We start from the raw sequence: 21,206 nt of genomic DNA, 5'->3' as shown, positions 1-21,206 counted from the left end.
ACAAGCTGGAAACTGTGTGTTCATCTGCAAAATTCAAAGACCAAGACGCTGGATGTGATAAAGAAGCATTTTCACGTCATTTAAAGTTCTGGATTCACGTTAAAATGCCTGATATGAAAAAGGGAAATAGCTAAATCGCGTCTCTTTGCATCGCATCCAACTTCTCACGAGGTGGAGCTGCAAATTGTTTTTGCCACTGATATTTCACTTCATGACTTTTCTGGTTTTCTGCAAAAAAACATGCACACGCCTCCACTTACACCAACCTTGCCCCCGTCTGCGTTGTACTCCTTCTCGTCGGCGTCCAGCAGCCGCGCCAGGCCGAAGTCGGTGATCTTGATGTGATTGGGCGACTTCACCAGCACGTTGCGGGCGGCCAGGTCCCGGTGGACCAGCCTCCGCTCCTCCAGGTACATCATCCCCTGAGAGAGAGGGAGACAGACAAAGGCGAGAGGAGATGGTGAATCCTCGCGAGGAGACATTTATCATTTTAGATTTGACAACGGGAGCAGCCTGAGATCGTCGAAGCGGTAAATGCCAGCGCTAACATTAAAAATGATTGTCATAACTGTCATCATCATTAACCACACACCCACAAGGACACTGGGATTCAATCCTCCACGGATCCCGTGCACGAGAGGCAGAGAATCGCAGGCAGATTTTATAGCGTTCTAGAAATGTCAGAAAGTCAGAGTCTGACTTTTGATGAGCGAGTGCAGCAGAACTGAATCTGAATTTAAAAAAAAACAAATCTCAGAGGTTTCTGAGACGCAGTTATCTGACTTCACATCAACATGAGGAAAACGGTTGAGAACAGTTCTGCTGGAAACTCTTCAATTCTTCGTGACCTTTCCTTCTCTCCTCCAGTGTCTCTCCTCTCTTAAAGTGCCCTGCACCACTATCTACCTCTTGTTGCAGCTCAAGTGTAATCTTGTTCCCTCATGGTCTGAGATTGCGTCTCTGTCCGCCTCCGTGTCCTTGATAATTGGGGCCATTTTCAAGATGGCTGGGCAGCGAGAAGAATGGCCGTCCTTCCAGTTGATTATGAACAGCCGATGAGCAAAGCAAGTGAGGGGAAAAAACAACAAAGCCTTGAGCGCGGAGAATGGCAACTTTGCTCTGCAGCCTTAATTTGTTGCTCAATGGGCTGGACGCAGCAAGGACCCCTTGACAGTCGCACAAAAAACCCTTTTGCAGCCATGCGATCGTGCACACACACACACACACACAGGAATGCTACAAGTAGAAAAACACACACACTCGCTCGCGGGCACATGAACACACATGTCGGCCTTTCTTCAGAAAACGTACGCGCTCCTCTCCGGCTGCACAAAGCAGGCGGGCGGACTGACAAGGCCGCAGCAGTTGAAGTGTATTAGACTGGATGTTAAACAAGTGGATGCCACTTTGCAGGCAGATCAATAAAAACACCTGGGCGAGGAGGGACACACTCATTGTACTCAGCAGACAATGAAAAATGTCTACCAAGGCTCTGCTGGCGCGAGAGAATCATCGGCCATTTGAAATACTTATGGAGAAAATACTGTGTGTGTGTGTGTGTGTGTGTGTGTGTGTGTGTGTGTGTGTGTGTGTGTGTGTGTGTGTGTGTGTGTGTGTCTGAGCACAAATATCGAGCCGCACTGTGTTGAAATGCTCATCGTGGCGAGTCGCCGCACGCCGCCTCCCCCCAGACGAATGTGAGGACAAATCGATAGCGTCGACGTCTGGCTTGCCGCTGGCTGAGCCCTCATCCATCATCCTCCGGCCTCGCGCAGACAGACGCGCAGACAGACACACACACACACACACACACACACACACACACACACACACACACACACACACACACACGCTGACAGAGACCACCCGGAGACCACCTCTATGGAAAAGAAAGATGTATTTCACTGAACACACTGTGACTGTGACAGTCTGTCTCTGCGTCTCTTCCTCTTCTCTCTGCTTCTTCCTCTCCCACATGAAACAAGGGGCAGGGACCAGGCCTACCCCCCCCCCCCCCCCCCCCCCCCCCTCCTTTGACTGAAAGTGTATTTAAAATAGATTACTTCTGGGGGGGTGCGGCCAGACGATCAATAACAACGCTGATTACAATAAGCCCGAAGACGACCGGGCCACGCGATATTTATCCCCGGTGTCGACGTCGAGAGGAATTAGGAATCAATGGCCCACACAGTCCATTAATACACTTAGACTTAAAGTGACGGGGCAATGAGGGGAGGCCATCGCCCTGACAGGGGGCAATGTACAGCAGCTCAAGGAGCCAATTAATTCTCAGCCACTCCAGGCAGTAAACACCGGCGTCCCGGCGGAGGATGTGGGGGCAGCCTTGGTTTCGGGTCGAGAGGGTCCCGCTGATTGTGCTGCTTTAACACTGCTTAAGTGTCAGAAATCCCCAGAGTCCTGACGTCCGTAGAAACGGAGCAGGAATAGGATAATTTGTGGTTGTTCAACCTGTGGAGGAAGCAATTAGACCTGCAGTGTTTGGTGAACGACCTCAGAGCCCGGTGACGGAGGAGACGCACAACCAAACACAATATTAACTCTGTATGAGTGACAGGTTGCTCTTTGCTCCATCAGTTAGAGACTCGTCCTCGAGAAAACTGTGTAAAGTCTCAAACAGCGAGGCGGAGCGAGAGGCTGCTGCAGTCCCGGAGTTCAACGTGCATGTTTGCAGCTGACGAGAGATGATGTATGTGTTGATGCATGGAAACAGAAGGGAAATGCGTCTTGTCTTAACTTCCCCAAAACACAGAAAACTTCTTATATAATACTTGCACGTTGGTAATTTATCTACGAAGCGGAAGCCACAGTTTTACTTGTTTGCAGAAAGTTCACAAGAAAGTCGCCCTTAAGCCGCCTTGTTAATGTGATGCAGGGATTTGACTCTGAAGAAGAGGAGGAAGAAGAGGATGAAAGAGGAGAAGAAGAAGAAGAAGAAGAAGAAGGAAGAGAAGAAGGAGGATGAGGATAAGGAAAAAGAGGTAAAGGAGACATAAGATGAGAAGGATGTAGGGGAAGAAGGATGATGAAGAGATTGAAGAAGGATTGGAAAAAGAAGAAGAGGAGGAAAAGGGCATATAGGAGGATGAGTATGAGGAAGGTGAAGAAGAGGAGGAGGAGGAGGAAGTAGTGAAGAAGATAAAGAGGAGTTTAATGAAACATGGATGTAAACAAATGTAGATTTCAGAGCAGGTTTCAAACTTTAAAGTGAATCTGATGAGAAACAGAGCGTAAACAGAACTTTTAGTTTGTTTACGAGAAAGGTCCACGGGGCTTCTTTAAATATCAAACTTAAGTTTATCAATCGGCTGGTAACCACGGCAACACGAACACGTTTCCCCTGGAGAGTTTCTGCAAACAGAAAATAAATCCTCCTTGTTTTCAAGTAAAAACACAATGATAGAGAGCTCAGCTAATAATTAGGACAATAACCAAATAGATTATTGTTTAGTACAGATGCTGCACATCAGTTTGCAGATACAATACCTATACTGCAGCCAGCCACCAGGGGGAGATGCTTATGATTTGGCTTCACTATTGGGGAGCTGTCATGTCGTCCATCTTTATATTCAGACGATAATCTGAGAGTAACGTGTTGGTAATAAGGTCGTAAGCATTCTGTAAATGACTCTTGAGAGGACGTGGTTTATTGGGACAGTTTTTCCTCCTCATACAGGATGAAATCTGGTTTTCAACCGGCTCTCCACGTCCTCTTTTCATCCCCGCACAGCACTCAGTTGTTTATGGAGGCTAAAAGCTTTCTGAAGCGCGCGGCCTGCGAGGTCACGGCTGGTCCGTGACAGATGAGCACCTTCTCCCTCGCAGGAAGAAAAGAAGACTAAAGATCTGAGTCCACGGTAATGGAGGAAAACAAGAGCATGAAACCAGGCGTGAAAGGAGGAGCGGAGCGGAGGAGCAGCAGGGAGCAGCACACCTCAGCGGGGGAGAGCCAAGCTGTGGAATAAAAGATGCTGAGTATAAAGGAGAGCAGTAGGACGGTAAGTGGAGGAAGAGGAGGACGGACATGATGGACGACAGCAGCTAATAAAGCTCAGCAGATGAATTTGTCTGATTTATTATAAACATGAGACATTCATTAACGAGGAATAGCTGCAGATTTAATTTAGAGCAACTTGTTCTTATTTGTTGCCAGGCAACCTGCTCCGTGGGCCATCGGCGGTGAAATAGTTTTAATGATACAACGCCTGTGTGCACGCTCTGTATTTCTGTTTTTAATTTTACATCTTATTTGAATACCTGGGAAGAAAAAAGGCAGGATGCTCAGTTTCTCACAGGAACCAGAAGGTGAGGTGTCTGTTTCCGGAGGGAGCGATAAGAGCATGTGGTGCACCCCCGCCCAGTGAAAGCCCCCCCCACCGGTGAAAAGCCCCCCCGCCCGCCGCACGGCTGAAGAGGCAGCAACAATGTGAGGAATATGGGGCTGTCCGCACGCCGAGAACTGGGACCGGCGCGATAAGGAGGGCGCACAATGGGTCTGTTCAGGTGGCGCAGGTGGTCGTCTGTCATGCGCCGTGTGCTGCGGGGGAGATAGAATGGAAGGCCTTCCCACCGAGCTGGCAGCACAAAGCACGTGTGTGTGTCTGTGTGTGTGTCTGTGAAGGAGCCAATCAGTGTCCACACGCTCCTCTCTTTCATCAGTCACTCACATTCTAATTGTACTCAGGTGAAATTTGTTATAAGCACCTCCTGCACCAAAAGATGCAGGGTAAAGAAAGTGCAGCGTTTTGACTCGTCGCCACAGAAACCGACAGCGCAGCCCCGGCGTGCTGCGGGTGGTTAGCGAACGATCCAGGTGGATGATGGCGGCGTGGGAGTCGGGGTGAAGGCCCATTTACTCCGCAGGCAGCCGCTCTGTAACCACCGAGCAGGAGATAACACGTCCATCTATCAACCTGAGTGTGTGTTCACGAGTGTGTGTTCACGAGTGTGTGTTCACGAGTGTGTGCATCTCACCGACGGGGAAATTCTCTTTTAAAAAACAGTGTTGGAACTCGTCAGCGCTTGATGTCCTGTGTCTGTTTTTAATGACATGCCCCTCAAGAGAGAGGAGCAAGTGTAAGAGTATCTGAGCTCTCGACTCCTGTGGGACGGACGGATCCCGCCGAAATGTCAGTGTGCAGCCAATAAAAGACCCCCCCCCCCCCCGCTGGCACATTTACATGAGCAAATGTCAATATTCCTCTGGCCGCTGCAGTGGAATTCAAAAGTGGGAATCAGTCGGAGTAAAGGCAGTGACATCAAGTTTTAACTCCTGAAAGTTATTCAGCAGAAATAAAAAACGCGGTAACAGTGGGATCGATTGTTTTCTGCAGCAGAAGACGACATTCGCAGTGGAGCGGCTGAAACGTCCTTGCAGGGCGACCACGCCGCCCCAAGCCTTCAATTACCAGCTCTCGAGTGAGAGCCTGTGAAGTTTGAGATGAGGCGGCGGGAGGCCGGTAATGACGGGTTTCATCCGCAGCTCTTCAGTCCGACAGGTGAACCCACCAAACAGCGAGGATTTGAGTCAGCTGAGCGGCGGGGCCACGCGCTCGCCGCCGCTCTCAACCTTCACGGTAATGCCTGTAATTTGTCTGGTTCTCGCTGCGACACTGAGAAGTTATACATTTTAATCACAGTGGATAATTATCACGGCGAGAGGACTTCGCACTTTACCTCGATTCCACACTCCGATGCTGCTGCGTCGATATGAGCACACACATGTTTAACCACACGTATGATTACAGACCAGATAAGTATGAGGAAGCACGGAGCTGTTCTCTCCCTCCTCTTTGTTTACAGCGAGGCTACAAAATGAAAACTTGATTGCACCGGATTGATTCGTACCAGAAGCCGGTGAAATGATCTTGTGCTTGTTTGGTTAAAAAGACATTTGCAGGACTTGCTAATAGACAAACAACGACAGCTCAGGAAGGCCGGGGCCACGAGGAGCTGCAGGAGAATCCCCGTGAATTTCCACCCCCGCCGTTCATCTGCATGCGTGCATATGCCTGTGTCTAATGAGCCTGGGCTGCGGGCGCCATGAAGAATGGGTGTGTATGGAGAGAGGTGACCGATACAATCAGGCCTCCCTACCCAGTGGATCTGGACGTCAAATCCCTCCCCTTATGCATCCTTGAGCACTGCTGATCCTTACAGATAATTAGAAAGACCCGGGGGGCTTATCCCTCCACTGCGCCTCCTCCTCCTCGGACTCCCTCCACCCCATTTCCTCATTTTGTTGCATCAGCAGGGACGCGTGTGGTACGCACTCCTGACGGGGGTGTGTGTGCGTGTGTGTGTGTGTGGTGGAATTTGTAAATGAGTATGCGTTGGGGGAAACTGCTCAGGGTGCACATTAGTTGGCTTTGTGTTGTGCAGCCAGGAGAGTGTTGTGGGCCGCTCTGTTTGGTAATCACGGCGTGACGTGCTCCCCCGACAAGCTCCGAGATGCAAAGAATTGTGGGACTGCATTATTGATGAAGCCCCGGGGAAATGAGGTGCTGGACGTGGATCACCGTCGGACCGGCTGCCGACAGCTTTCAATTCAATAGGACTTAGTCCATTATGTGTTTGAGTGGAAAATATGGACAGAAATAAAAGAGACTGGATGAACCAGGTGGCTCTGGATCCACCAACTCATCAATAAATCAACCAATCGATCGGGATATATTAATCTTACTCTGCACTTTAAGTCTTTTTCAGCCAGTTTTAATATGTATAACAATAACCAGGGTTTCTCACAGCTGCACTTTAGGATCTTCTTCACTTTGTTTTATTAAAACTTTATTTGAGGAATAAATTCTTGAATTCAAACTTGAGCTGCTGATGAAGATTGAGTGATAGGGATGAGAGCTCCGGAAACAGACAGCAGGCAGACCTCGAGCTGCAACTGATATTTCCAACATCAAAAATGAAATGTGACCCTTTCATGTGGACAGATTTATATTGAACTCACAGACCATGGAATACATTAAGTATTAATTACAGTCAATTGACCTTGAGACTATTTTCAAGGTCTACAATGAACTTTGATGCTTAATGTTCAAGCCCACATCAATTGATCCGTATTAAATTCAGAAACCATAGAAACATTTTAAAGGTCCGGATAGAATGAGTAAGTCGACCCTGAGTCCTGAATATTATAGAATATATGCACGATTTTGTGGGACGACTATTTCCAAAGTCAAGAATGAACTTTGCTGCTCAATTTTTGAGCCCAAATTGACGAGATGCTTTAATGTCGACACATAAAAGTCAAACTGAAACGGTGGAAAGTTCTGGAAGCAGCTTCCCCCGGGGGGTCGTTTAGTCTTACTTCTTTTTTTCCAGGGGTCGAGTGAACGTTGGGCTGCTTTTAATTTGACGAGGCTTGTTTGCCACACGTCAGTCGACTTCCTGCACGCTGTGATTCTGATGTTCTCCAGCAGCCGTCAGACTCTTTCCTCTTCCTGCTCGTGTCTGACTTGACGTTGATGAACACGCTGAGGTTGAAAACGCGTCTCACCTCGGGGCTGCGTCGTATTTACTCATCAGCCGGTAACTGGGATTCGAGCGGAAGCTGTTGACACGAGTCATGTTTCTCTCTGGTTAATAATCATAATTGCCTTTAGTGCAGAGCCGACTGTTTTCATCACTCTGCAGATAATTGCTCCTGCCATTACACCTTTTATTCATAGCTACAGGACGACAGCGAGCGCTAATGTGTGTTGTATGAAACAATATTCACTGTTTGAACATGTTCACTGACAAATGCACTTCACGAGGAGCTGGTTGGCTTTAAATCCAGATGGAAGTATGCAGTTTGCTTCATACTTCATACTCCCCTATACCTCGAATTCAGAATAAAGAAAACAGATAAAGAAATATGTAAATGCTGGTGTCCCACAGGAGCAGGAGTCCATTGAGACTTTCCTCCACCGAGATGTGACGACCTGATGAGACGCACGGGGGGGGGGGGGGGTGAAGTGAGAGGAATCCATCCTCCAGGGAGAGAGGGGGGGGGGGGGGGGAGACACATGAAGGATCTGTGCTGCGGAGTCAGGGGGACGACGGGAGCAGGAGAAAGTGTTTCAGCTAATGAGTCCAGGAGAGAAGTGTTTGCTCAGCAGCGTTTTGCAGGGAAATGAATGACACGGAGAGAGAGCCCCCCCCGCGCTAAGCTTGACCAGACTGCATCTCCTGCCATCGGGTGGCGGCATCTCCAGGGAGCCACCGCGGGATGCAGATCTACACACACACACACACACACACACACACACACAGCTGCGTACACATCGGTGCATCTACGCACACATGAGGGGCCAAGGATCAGGAGCCACATTTAAAAGTCCAGAGATTTAACTTTTCCTTTCCCTGAGTAAGCAGTGGCAGGACACGTCTGCTGAGTTGGCCAGAAAACACACCGTGAAGGAGTGTGTGTGTGTGTGTGTGTGTGTGTGTGTGTGTGTGTGTGTGTGTGTGTGTGTGTGTGTGTGTGTGTGTGTGTGTGTGTGTGTGTGTGTGTGTGTGTGTGTGTGCAGTATTTTCTCGACCCTGCACGTGCTTAGTTTTCCTCACACACACTTTAACTCAAAGCAAATACTGTAAATTTAAACAAATCTTTGCTCCTGCACACATGCCTCCATGCATATTTCACCAGGACGTGGTACAGTAACGAGCTCGCCTTTATTTTAGGTCAATGTTCTGCGCCATCATTAGCACTGTCAATCTGTAAAATACTGTCCGCCGCCGCCGCCATGACAGCTCGGCTCTCCTCCACCTGCAGGCCTCTCCTGCAGGGCACGTTGTGTTAATGCCAGTCCACCAGTTTGCCATCGGGGGTGTTTACAGGAATCACTCGCCGACCACAGGCCCCGACTGTGACCTAGATACACGCCGTCCCACCTCCAGCGCCCCCGAAAACCAATCAAGACTCCCGTCCAGACTCGGGCCGCGGTGCCAAAGCCAATCATTTCAGGACAGGACAGCCACTCGTCGAATCTGGGCTACTTTCATTACACTGAGCCCGAGGAGAGAAACTTGTGAAAGGAAGACGGAGAGAAAGAGCGAGCGAGAGAAAGAGGGGAGGCAAATTAAAAGACTCCCGTAGCCCCACATACACTTAGTTCAGATCCCATATTTAATTCAGTGATTGATTTGTTCATTAAAATACATCCCAAACCTAATTATTCCATTAATAATCCAAAAGCTAATGAAAAAAATACTCTGCACTGTGTGTGTGTGTTTGTGTGTGAGTGTGTGTGTGGGAGAGGGAGAGAGAGAGAGAGAGAGAGAGAGAGTGTGAGAATGAAAGAGAGAGAGAGAGAGAGAGAGAGAGAGAGAGAGAGAGAGAGAGAGAGAGAGAGAGTGTGAGAGAGAGAGAGAGAGTGTGAGAGAGAGAGAGAGAGAGAGAGAGAGAGAGAGAGAGAGAGAGAGAGAGAGAGTGTGTGAGAGAGAGTAAGATAAAGAAAAGATGGAGACAAGAGAGGGAGACTGAAAGAGAAAGAATAGCGAGAAGGAGGTCATTTTTCTAGTTTTGTAACCACGCACGCACGCACACACACACACACACACACACACACACACACACACACACACACACACACACACACAGAGTCACTCGAGGATACGTGGCCTGGAGTGCGTAATGTACCAGGAGATGTAGGTCAAACTTTGACCTGTGCTCACCCCGGCACAGGGCCGCCATGGAAACAGAGAAATGTGCAGCTTGGTAGAAAAGAAAAGACACGAAAAATGTTTACGAGTGAACGGAGGAGACAAAAAGTGAGGAGGAGGAAGGAAGGACGGAGAGAACAGGAAGAAGAGGAGAGCAGAGAAAAGGAATTGAAATGAAGGCACGGGGAGGATGGACAGAAGAAGGGAGGAAAGGAAAGGAACGGAAAGGAAAGGAAAGGAAAGGAAAGGAAACGAACGGGGGGAAAAGACTACAAAGAACCTTAAGAACAGGAAAGTAAAATAACTTGAGAGGAAACAGAGGACGAGAGAGGAATAGAAAGGTGGAGGGAAGAAGGGAAATGAAAGACTGAGAATAAATTACAGGCCATTCACACAGATCGAAAGAGACTGTGTGTCCTGCATCATGTCTGTAGGTCCACGTGTGTGTGTGTGTGTGTGTGTGTGTGTGTGTGTGTGTGTGTGTGTGTGTGTGTGTGTGTGTGTGTGTGTGTGTGTGTGTGTGTGTGAGTGTGTGTGCGCTCCAGTCGGACTGGGGCAGCCCTGAGTGTGCCTGTAGATTAATGGGGGCCATTATCTCAATGCCCAAAACACTCAGTGATGAAGAGTCACTGCCTGGCGACAGGCCTCGGCCAATCAATTTGCAGCGCAGCGGTCAACTGCCCGGGTCACAGCCCACATACGGCTGGTGTTTGTGCAGTTGTTGCGGCGGCGGCGGCGGCGGCGGCGGGGGGGGCTGGCAAACCGCCATGACATCATGGAGAAACTGGAGCACGTGAACGTCTTGGGCCATTGTTCTAAGAATACACAAACTGTAACTGAGTAGATTCAAGGTTCAAGGTTACGGTGACGGCAGGAAGTGGAGCCGTGTCGTCCATGTTGCTTCACAGTCTGATCTGTTCTCAATTATCAAAATCAATATCAGATAATAAATCCTCGGGTTCATCAGGCCGGTGTTTGTGTGACTGACTCACAGCTGAAGGGATCATGTCAGAGTCGCTGCTCAGCCTCAGTTGTATCTTTAACTCCCTCAGGTGCTTTACTCAAGGACACTTCTCGGCTGTTTGCGCTTCATATTTTCACAAGTTAACATTTTAAAAAGAAGGATTGTGTCGAACGCTATCAGGCCCCCGGCACACTTAATTATATTTCCCAAAATAATTGTGTTTACATTCTTCCATTCGGCGTGTGATGAAGAGCGATGGTGGGGAGGCTTCCCCTGTCTCCTTTATGAATGGGAGACTATGGAGGGCAGTTATTAACGGCAGAGTAATGATGTTTACGCTCTTTGACTGAAGGAGAGCGATGGTCACGGCTCCGTCTCTGTTTACTGACTCAAATTACAGAGGAGTTCTCCAGGTAGCGTGGTGCCGTTGTGTGATGTATGATCAATTGTTAGAGGTTAAATTATCCATCCTGAGTCGCTGTCTCCTTTCAAGTCTCGGCTACAGACTATTATCATTACTATTGATGCGCTTCCTTCTGGATTTTAACCATTTGTTGTGTTGTTGTGCAGCACGTTGTACTTTGTGTTCTGTAATCATTATTCTGTAAGGGCTGTGGTGTGTACGTCCTGTAGAGGCCGTCAGCGAATCACACGGCTGTTTAATTTGATATTAGAACGAACTTCTAATGGATCTTAATTATAATAATTCTCAAGACTTTAATGTGTGAGTAGTAATAATTACCCCGACACAGTCACACCTCCTGAACCCCTGAGACTGATTCCCTTTCCTGCTGAGATGAAGAGTGGAAACCTGGTCCTCAGTCGGTCCGTACGTCCTGTGATCTTTACTTCTCTACCCACTCTGCTCTTTTCACACCTTCTCTTCGCCCCCCCCCCCCCCCTCCTCCGTCGTAACAACAACCTTTTCACAGCTAATTGAGGACAGAGGGGAAATTATTCTCCTCTTTGCCAGAAAATTGTGTGTCTTTGGAAGGATGCTGCTCTTCTGGAGAAGAGGTTCCCCATCATTACCTTGAGAGCGAAAAAATCACTCAGAGAAGAGGACTCGGTGTTATTTATTCCCCTCACATGCTCACACACACACAGCCACTCAAGCATGTGCTCGGATACACACACACACACACACACATAAATGCAAAGACACATTAATGCTCACGGACAAACACCTGAGAGAACATCTTTCTGTTCTGGTTTGAAGAAGGCCTCTGGGCGATGTGATGGAGGACCAAGGGGCTAATCCACCAGAGAAGAAGAAGAGAGCTACCTGGCTGTAACAAGCAGTTCAGCTCCATGAGCAGCATCTGCAGGATCGTGAGTGAGACTGAGATGTTCAGATCACAACGACACCTCGACCAATCACGCTGCCTCGTGTGGTGAGAGTCTAATGTTGCTTTTCCTTATTATCCAGAACCTTCTGCAGTTAATAGGAACAAGAAACCCAATCGATCCCTCCACATTGATTCACTAATTCACTCAATAGAAACAGATTATCCGTCAATCAATCCAGCTGCTGCATCAACGCTCCGCACCGCGGAGAACGGAGGGGCGGTTATTTCTATAAATCACCGTCTATTTACTGAAGTGAGTGTCACAGTGAAGTGCGGCTGGAGGACGGGGGTGAATAATCCTCCTCCTCGCTCACCGACGAGCAGAGGAGCTGACACGTCTGCTCTCCTGCCTCCACAGGTGAAATCGAATCCAATTAGGCCAATAAGTAGCTGCTTAAGTAACGTGTTCCTGAAGAGCTGCGGGGTCGTCATCCATCAGCAGGTCCAGGGTTAAGCCCTCGCACGCCAACGTCCATGAAAAGCACTCAGACGGTTCATACCAGAATCTCTTCTCCTTATCGATATGGATCAATACCAACAGTCTGACTGGTGAAGAGGAAATCTATAGAAACAGGAAGTTATCTACACATGCAGACTGGTTTCATGGCGTCGTGCAGGTCTGTGACTTCTTATTGAGCCTCCATTTAAAAATACAACAATCCTGCAGACATGATCTGACCCAAGATCTGGGTCTGGACCTTCTCTGGAGAGATTCTCCTCTCAGACGTGTTCACAGAAATCTCTAGAGTGTGATATCTATCCCGCTGCAGGTATCACGTGTCGTATCTTATCACCAAAAGCTCTCGTGACGTCTTCACCTGCGTCTTCTACGTGCACAGCTTCACTTTTTCATCCTGAGACATTTGTTTTCTTTCTGTGCATCGTGGTGAATCCTGAGAATCATGTCCTGCTGCACGTGTTCTCACGTCGGCTCCTCCGGACTCTCTGCAGACATTTACTCGGGGGCTGGCCGGAGAAAGTCCACAGAAAGTCTGCAGCCTCTCACTCGGACAGTTGTGTTGACCCGCACATGTCCTCCGCAGAATGTCAGGAGGTTCTCTGGAGTTCAGTGCATGTCTGAGGAGCAGCTGCACAGTGTCCCTGAAGACAGATCTGATGTCAAACGAAGAACAACCTGTGCAGTTCCAGCAGTTTAGTAACGGAGCTAAAAGCTGACACATGGCTGGATGACTCACTGTTTTTTTTTTCCTCGTCTTCACAGGCTCTCGCTCACACAGATCCGATCCCTGCTCTCTCTCCTGCATCGTCAGGAGTCACATGAACACGGCAACTGTTCAGCCACATGCTCTGAAATCGCTTTTATCTCATTCCTGTGTAATTCGTGTAGTCCTGTGAATAACTGTGTAATTTCCTGTGTCACTTTAGCTGCCATCATCACTGGGATCAGTTTAGTAAATAAATAGATGTGAAGCTGCAGAGTGGTTTCAAGATGGCGCTGGACGAAATGTCGAACTCACAAACCAACGGGTGACGTCACGCTTCATACTTCACAGCTAATTGACGAACAGCAACAACAACAAACCTCTGCTCTGCCAACGAAACACATCAAGTATCAAACTGATCAAAGCCGGCTGTGAATCAGCCTTTAGTCGGATAATCTTCAGGATCTGATGCCGCTGCATCTCAGCATATGTCTCCCTGCACAGCTCCGCACCCCCCACCGCCGTCCTGTAGCTGTAACTCACACAAGTTAAATCTTTCCAGGCTGTGACACTATCAAGCTGCCGGGCTGCGTCGTCTTCATTTGCAAACAAGACACACACATGTTATTTGGGCAAGCGAGAGCACACGCGATATATATTTCAAGCCTTGCTGCTGTTTCAACGAGCCGCAGTGCAGATTCTGTTTGAGCAGCAACGCGTGGACTTAATTTGTTAACATCTTGCATCGTCACTCGGTTCCTGAAGGAGGAACGTGTGTTGTTTGGCTGAGATCGAGGGGAACTGGGCTTGTGTGCTGCAGAAAAACCACACAGTGTTGTGCAGGGGGTCGTGGAAGTGATCAGCGTGTGAAGGGGTGAGGACAAGAAGGATCAGATTCTAAGGTTAAACAGGAGCTCGATGCTGGAAAGTCTCGAAAGGTCATAGAAATCAGGAACAGTTGTGAAAAAGCTGCTTAAATAGGACATTCAAACCTCTTCTACATGTCACCATCCATCAAATGCTGGTTGGAAACCATCAGATTCTTACGACATGAACACAAACCAACCACACACACACCTGTCGAATCGTCAGCAGCACAGACACACACGACCACGCAGCTCCACCGCACGCCGTCGTCGCTCCTCTTACCTTGGCGATTTGGACGCACCAGTTGAGCAGCAGCTGCGAGCCGATGTTGTCCTTGTGCTCGTGCACGTAGTCGAGCAGGCAGCCGTGGGGCATGAGCTGGGTGACCAGCTGGATGGTGGGGCTCAGGCAGACGCCCAGCAGACGCACCAGGTGGGGGTGCTCCATGCTGGCCATGATCAGGGCCTCCTGGGTGAGAGGGGGGGACGAGGACAGAGAGGGACTAAGGCGACTGTTGCAGTTTGTGGACATAAATAAAATCTATTGACAAAAAGACACAATGAACCCTCTTCACATGTTTCTGTGCTGTTCCCTGCAGAGCCACAAGGTTTTCCTCTGAGTGGCACAGGACACAATCAAAATGAATGGAGGCTTCTGTCTGAAGGAAACGCTAAAGTAAAATCCAAGCCCTTAAAAAGAAATAAATCGTCAAACCACAGTTCAGATAAATAAAACCTCAAAATAGAAAAACATGATTATTCAGTGGGATCGTTTGTTTCACTGGTTTCTTTGTCCAACAAATGTCTGCTTGGAAAATAATAAGGAACGATTTAGTGTCACAAAGGAATCTTGGGAACTCAGAGGGGTCTGGACTCTCATGTCACTGCTCCATTATCTCCTGTTTCTAAGCACAGCTCAGTGTGTCTGTCCACGCATCTATTATCCTTGGATAATGCTGCACTGTATTCCAGACTTCCTGGTGGAGGTGGACTTCGATGCATAAATTAAGACTTGTGGGATGATGAGTATATCTGCATGCACAGCATCTGTCCACGGAGCGTCTCGCCGGGAGACAAGATCCTGCACAAACCTTCAAAGCTGTGTTTTCATCTGGATTTCAGCACGGAGACGATCTTAAATGTTGCACCAACACAATGGAAACACTAAAAACGACACAGAGCCTAATACAAAGCCCCCGTGTGTCTGATTTCATGAGCTACTTTTCATTTTTCCGTCTGGTTTGATTCGGAGTGTAAAATGCATTTTTCTGGCTCGGCTCTCGTCTCTCTCGCTCGGCAGCAGATGGACGCAGAGGTTTGAACATTTGAGAATCGACGTCGGGTAATTGTTATTGCGGAGCGGCCAGCAGGAGGATGTGTGCCGGTGATGAAGTGTTTTACGACGGGGGGCTGGCGTGTTTTTGCATTAGGGCAGAGCAGAAGCAGCACTCTGGCTTGAAAACACTTCAGCCCTCATCTCGTCCACATCTCGTGTCCATTCACATGGACACACACTCCTGGCAGATCTCTAAAGCACTCGCACACTCAAGGACACACACACTCTCTCTCTCTCTCTCTCCTTCTCTGGTCGAGGGGGTGTGTATCCAGGCTTGGCCCCCGGGGCAGCAGATAGATAGATGAGGTGCCTTTTTAAATTTAGATGCTACAGAATGAGCTCAGAGGGAGAGTGGGCCGGCTGCTGTGTGTGAGTAGATTCATTCTAAACAAGAGGGGGGGGCCATAGGCCATGCAGGAGCTGCTGGCACCATCGGTGGCCTGATTTAAACACAGCCTCCCAGTCCAAAGCAGAGCCACTACATCTCCACTTCATAAAACCACCTGCTTCCCCCTGTGACCGCTCCGTGTTATACGACTGCAGCCACATCCACGCCGCGTGCGGACGCCACCCGGGATCAGCAGAGGAAGAAACAGGGAGGAGAGTGTTTGTGTCTTTTATTCTCACTCTGTGATCCCAAAAGACCCACGAGTCGTAAACTATGTCGGGCTAAATTCCTGCTCCTGCTTTTTACTCCCAGGGCAAACGTTACAAGGAGTTGTGCAGCGTGCATGAGTGTGCACGCAGGAATGTGTGTGTTTTGGTTTCTCTCTCATCTCCCTCAGCGCTGACCTCCATTACCGCCGGCTGACCTTCCTTCCACATCTAACTCACTTGCTCACTTTCTATCACACACACACACGCGCACAAACGCAGGGTGATCGACTGGCAGAGCTGAAACTGGTGTATGTTCCAGCAAACACGTGTGTGTCTGTGTGTGTGTGTGTGTGCATCAACACACACTAAATGAGAGTATTTCACATATCGCTCACTCACATATTTGCCAACACAGGCAAATCGGCCTGCATCTCTCACATGCCAGCGAGGCCACCACCACCACCTGGGGAGCCTTTTGTTGTAAAGTGTGCAGCGTTAGATTATATCTGTGTGTGTGTGTGTGTTTGTATGTGTGGGGTATCGGAGTGTGTGTGGAGCTGGCACTCCAGTGGCTAGTTTCCCAGTGGTGAGGCGTGAGCCTGCCTTTAGATTGCTGTTTAACAAGCCGGCAGACAGAGCATATTGGCTCTGGATGGACAGAGACCCCCGCTGGGAGGAGCGGAGAGAGGGGGAGGAGAGGGCGGAGGCAGGGGGAAGATGGAGAGAGAGAGAGAGAGAGAGAGAAAGAGAGAGAGCGGAAGAAAAAGAAGGTGGAATTGCTGCCGTGTCGTTGTCTCGTTCAAAGGAATTATAAAACCTAATTTATTATAAATCGAGGGACCTGCTGTAATAATGTTTCTCACAATAAACACAAAAAAAACGGCTTCAACTACTGGAAGATGGCAAATGTAGCAACGCTAGCTGCAATAAAGGAGACTCACAGGAGACGTGCTCATGTTCAGGTTGATCATTTTAAGGTTTTCATGCTCTAATGCAGAAGACTCTCCTCAGACTGTCCTCTGCTGCAGCTCCTCTTCGCAGCCTCTGTCTCAAACACTTGGTTCTACCTCCTATTTCTTCACAGAGACCCTGTGGTTGTACAGATTAACCCGAGCAGGGGCCTCATGGGAAAAGATCCGATACTAACAGGTTCATGTTTTAGTAAATTGACGGTGAGAGAGGAAACTGTGTGAAGTACGATTATAGATGTTTACTGGAGTAAAAAACAGAAGAAAACATGGAGTCGTGTGCATGTGACTTCAAACTTCTGTGAACTTGTGAGGTGCAGAGAGAAATGAAGACGAAGGAGGAGGAAGGAGAGAGGTGACAGAGGAGCTGGGAGGAACTGGAAACTCCCCCAGCCGACTCCCTCGCTCCCCCTCCTCCATCACTCCTGGATTCCAATAAAGTCCTATCTCATAAACAAGTGCTGTTTTCTTAATAGAGTCCTGTTCAGCACTCGGCCGGCTGTGCGGCGGACTTCACTTTATTACCGACTCTGATTGAGATGGAACTCTCATAAGAATTTACCGTCGAACGCAACACTCCGGCGAGTGACAGGCTCGGGGTCGGCCTGACAGCACGGCAAATGAAAGTGGACACAAATTGCGGCAGTGAAAAATACTCACGTCCATGAACTCCACGTTGGCTTTGGGTCCGGTGGTCTCGTTGAGGATTTTAATGGCCACGGGGATTTTCACCGTCTCCCCCTCTGGGACCCAGATGCCCTGAAACATGGAGAAAGGATGATTTTTAAAAGGGTCCGGGACATCACCCACTGGTTTGTGAGCTGGTGGTTTCAAGCCTCTCGGTTCCTTGTAACCAGGGCTGCGTTCAGCTCCGACAAAACGTGTTCAAACGTGTATTTAACCGTAATCATTGAGGCATCGAACACCCTGTTGTGCAAGCGTAGTGCCACTGTGGCAGCTGAGAAGGTCATTCCTTGTGTTCTGGTGGAAGAACTCTCAGAGGAATGGGAACACTGAGCAGCAGCTGCCGCGTTCGTATAGAACTTTAGTGTCGCTGTCTTTTTAATACGTCGGGTTGTACATACACGTGGCTGCTAATTGGACAACACCTCTGAGACTCCCCCCAAAGGACAGAGAACGTAGTCTGAAGACCGTTGACACCTTTTGGACAAATCTTACAAGACGAGTTCTGAGATTAGACCCATCGGACGTTACTCGATGTCCACGCCCCGATATCGTCTGTTGGACTCTCAACTTTGAAGAAGACTTGAAACTAGAGATCGAGACATTAACTGTTTACTGACGATAAAAGTCGCCCCCTGCTGGTTACTCCACAGAATACAGGCTATATTCACTTCAGCAGTGTATTTGAACATTTTAAATTAAGTGGGAAAAAGAGAATTAAATTGAAGACATATTATACTTGTATTCACTTTATTGAGCTTAAATTCAATCACCTGCTACAGGCAAAGAGCTGTGGATCATAATGAGGCTATAAATTGATGGTAGACTCATATGCAAATTAATTGCAATGAAATACAGCAATAACATTAAAGACAAGCCCATCAACACTGATGTCGAGAGGAATTCAGAGCCAGGAAGTGCAGTATTTATTCAGTGGGTTTGCCGAGTTTCAGGGTGGTATGAATATTTTCTGCCAAGGGCAGTGGATTTGGCAAGAAAACAGCTGTTTGTGTTCCAGGTCCTTGAGCCGCCCGAGGCTCGTGTCCGTCAGGAGACACGGAGACAGAGGAAACATTTATACTTATTGTTTAGCTTGTGGAGCTGTTGAACGAGCGAGAGGGCAGCGTCCGTTTACACTCGAGCATCTTCCTCTCCACCGAGCTGACATAGGATTTGTAATCTGGAGTCTGTACACTTGAAGGAGGGCTGGTGTGTGAATCCTGTACACACACACATGCACACACACACAGGCTCTTGTGAGTGCACACTGACCTTGTAGACGGTCCCAAAAGCTCCTGAGCCCAGGATCTTGACCCTCTTCAGCTCTGTCTCCTTCAGGATCCGCAGCTGAGCCTGGTTCGGGGCCGTTCCACTGGGGGTCAGGGGCTCCACCAGCTGACAACACACAAACACACACTTTTAGTTTATTCATCCCCTTCTCCCACCTCTGTTTATAGCAACTAGTGCTCAAAATATGACAAACATTCCTCACAGATGCTGCTTTTATTGTGAAAGTGCTAAAAACCTGCGTCGTGCCTCTTTTATTTTGCTCTGAAGTCTGAATATTTTTAAACGCTCGCTCCCGGCGTCACGATTTCTGCAGCGTGCACATTGATACGTTTCTGAAAGACAAATAATAACAATCCGCGTCCAGGGGTGTGAACGTGGAGTTCTGTCAGAGCTGGCAGTCATCAGTGTGGGCTGCGGTGTGCCCACTGCTAAACAAATCACAGCCTGGTGTCAGCTGCTATCACAGCTGACAAAGAGTAGCAGCTCACCAGCTGTGCACATACACAACAAATTCCAATTCAAGGTTATGACAAGCCTCCTCCGCGCTGCCTGGCTGCCAGGAACAGCTGACACCGAGCAGCATCCCAGCAGCTGGCCGGCCACCCGCCGCACGGCGAGCCGCGCCACAAAGCCCCGGCTACTAAATATAAAGAGCAGGAGCTGGCACCTGTAACCGAGCTGTTAAAAGATCTGAGCCAGAGGGAGGGACACACACAAACACACACTTCTGACAACACTAACACATTAAGATACACACATTTACAGTACAGAGACTTACAAATACACACAGAGCACACCTAGATTCAACCAGACAGCATATAAACTATATCTGAATACACATCCAGTTACATAGGGACTCACAAAATCATCATCAACAAGTACACACACACACGCACACACACACCCACGCACACAATAAGTCAATGCCTCTGATCGATACACGTCTTAATGAGCCTATCAGCCCACCGGGTCCCTCATTCCCTGCGGTTTATCAGCAGCATAATCACCCAGCTCAACCACGGCCGTCAAACAATATAATGAGACCATATATCAGTCGCTCAGCCACACCAGCACTTATTCAATGGGATATAAAACCATCAGCACAATGGGAGCGGCCATCGCCGGGCCGGTCCGCAGAATGGATGACATTGCCCACGGCTCGGCAATGATATGCCGTTTAATGGCTATTGTTATTGCCGGGGGCCCGGGGCCGCGGTGTACGCCCGCTGGGAGATCACTGCAGGAAGTGAGTTAGCGGCAGGAGCTCGGGGAAGGAGGAGGACGAGGGATAAATACCAGGGAGAGCGAGTGAGATGACAGAAGGAGCGATTGTGTAATAGCGATGCGTCACTGAAAACCTCCGTCTCACCCACCCCCACTTGGGCCTGAAATCCGGTTTCCTGAAGAAATTACAAGTTAGAGAGTGAGAGAAATCACCAGAGTGCGACCCAGTGCGAACAGATGAAATAGAAACTTTATCGTCCACAGGAATTCAATGACGCTGGAGAGGAAGCTCTGAAATCTCCAGAAGCTGCTGCTAATGGACCTTTAGGTGAAGCTGCTGTGGAAAAAACGATATGTCTCAGGTCAGACATTAACTCCTTAAGCTTTTTAAGACATTTGTTGCATCACATGTTCCTTTTTTTCGATAGATTTAACCGAGTGAAGCTTCACAGGCTCATAAAACAGACTCTAAATATCAAGTAATTTCCATGAGCAAGATAAAGTGCTGTGGATGAAAGAGGCAGACGTTCTCTGTTCTCAGGGTTTAAACCTGCTCAACTACATAAGAGATGAACTTCACTCGCAGCCAATATTCAATTCATTCATTTGACAATAATTGGGCTAAAAATAACCAGGATTCTGTCTGTGTATCGTTTTCTAGAGGAAATAGGTCTGTAAGTGCTGCCGTCATTAGGGCCTCGTTGATGGAGGATTAGTAATCAGCCATTAGGCGTCGTGCATGTTAACGTGGAGCACTTCTGTGACTGCAATGATGTTTCCCAAGTCTCATTTCAACAAGCAGATTGTGAAATGATTCAGGATATTTTAGCTTCATTTCTGGAGGAAGTGGAGATTCGCCCATCTTTATTTAATGATTTGTTTCTTGTTGTTTTTATTGTTTCATTCTCTTACTCCGCCTCTTTGTGTGTCCTTATGGTTTTTGAGCGCCCTCGTGTTCAGGACAACTTCCTAATCCTGTTATATCCTCAGAGGATTCTAGTCCGTCCTGTCAAATTCAAACTCTTAACTCTTTTCAACGTTTTGGGGCAAGGTGACCCGGGTTCAGAGGCGGAGGTTCAGTGTCAGATCT

General features: G+C 48.5%; 1 protein-coding gene across 3 annotated transcripts in view; it reads right to left on the bottom strand.

The window, feature by feature from the left end:
* The window catches only part of LOC117776946 (receptor tyrosine-protein kinase erbB-4-like), a 185,700-nt gene that overhangs the window by 8,043 nt on the left and 156,451 nt on the right, over positions 1 to 21,206 (bottom strand). The window contains exons 18-21 of one of the 3 annotated variants that reach the window (XM_034611380.1): positions 18,875 to 18,997; positions 17,579 to 17,677; positions 14,301 to 14,486; positions 261 to 422 (exon numbers count right to left, since the gene is read on the bottom strand). In XM_034611380.1, coding sequence (XP_034467271.1) covers positions 261 to 422; positions 14,301 to 14,486; positions 17,579 to 17,677; positions 18,875 to 18,997 — 570 coding nt within the window. The remainder of the gene's footprint in view (positions 1 to 260; positions 423 to 14,300; positions 14,487 to 17,578; positions 17,678 to 18,874; positions 18,998 to 21,206) is intronic. The other 2 variants (XM_034611395.1, XM_034611388.1) reach the window with 2 other exon arrangements.

This window comes from Hippoglossus hippoglossus, chromosome 2 (genome assembly GCF_009819705.1).
Source record: "Hippoglossus hippoglossus isolate fHipHip1 chromosome 2, fHipHip1.pri, whole genome shotgun sequence".
NCBI lineage: Eukaryota > Metazoa > Chordata > Actinopteri > Pleuronectiformes > Pleuronectidae > Hippoglossus > Hippoglossus hippoglossus.
Note: the sequence above shows the minus strand (reverse complement) of the source record. Positions and strands in the feature narration are given on the sequence as shown.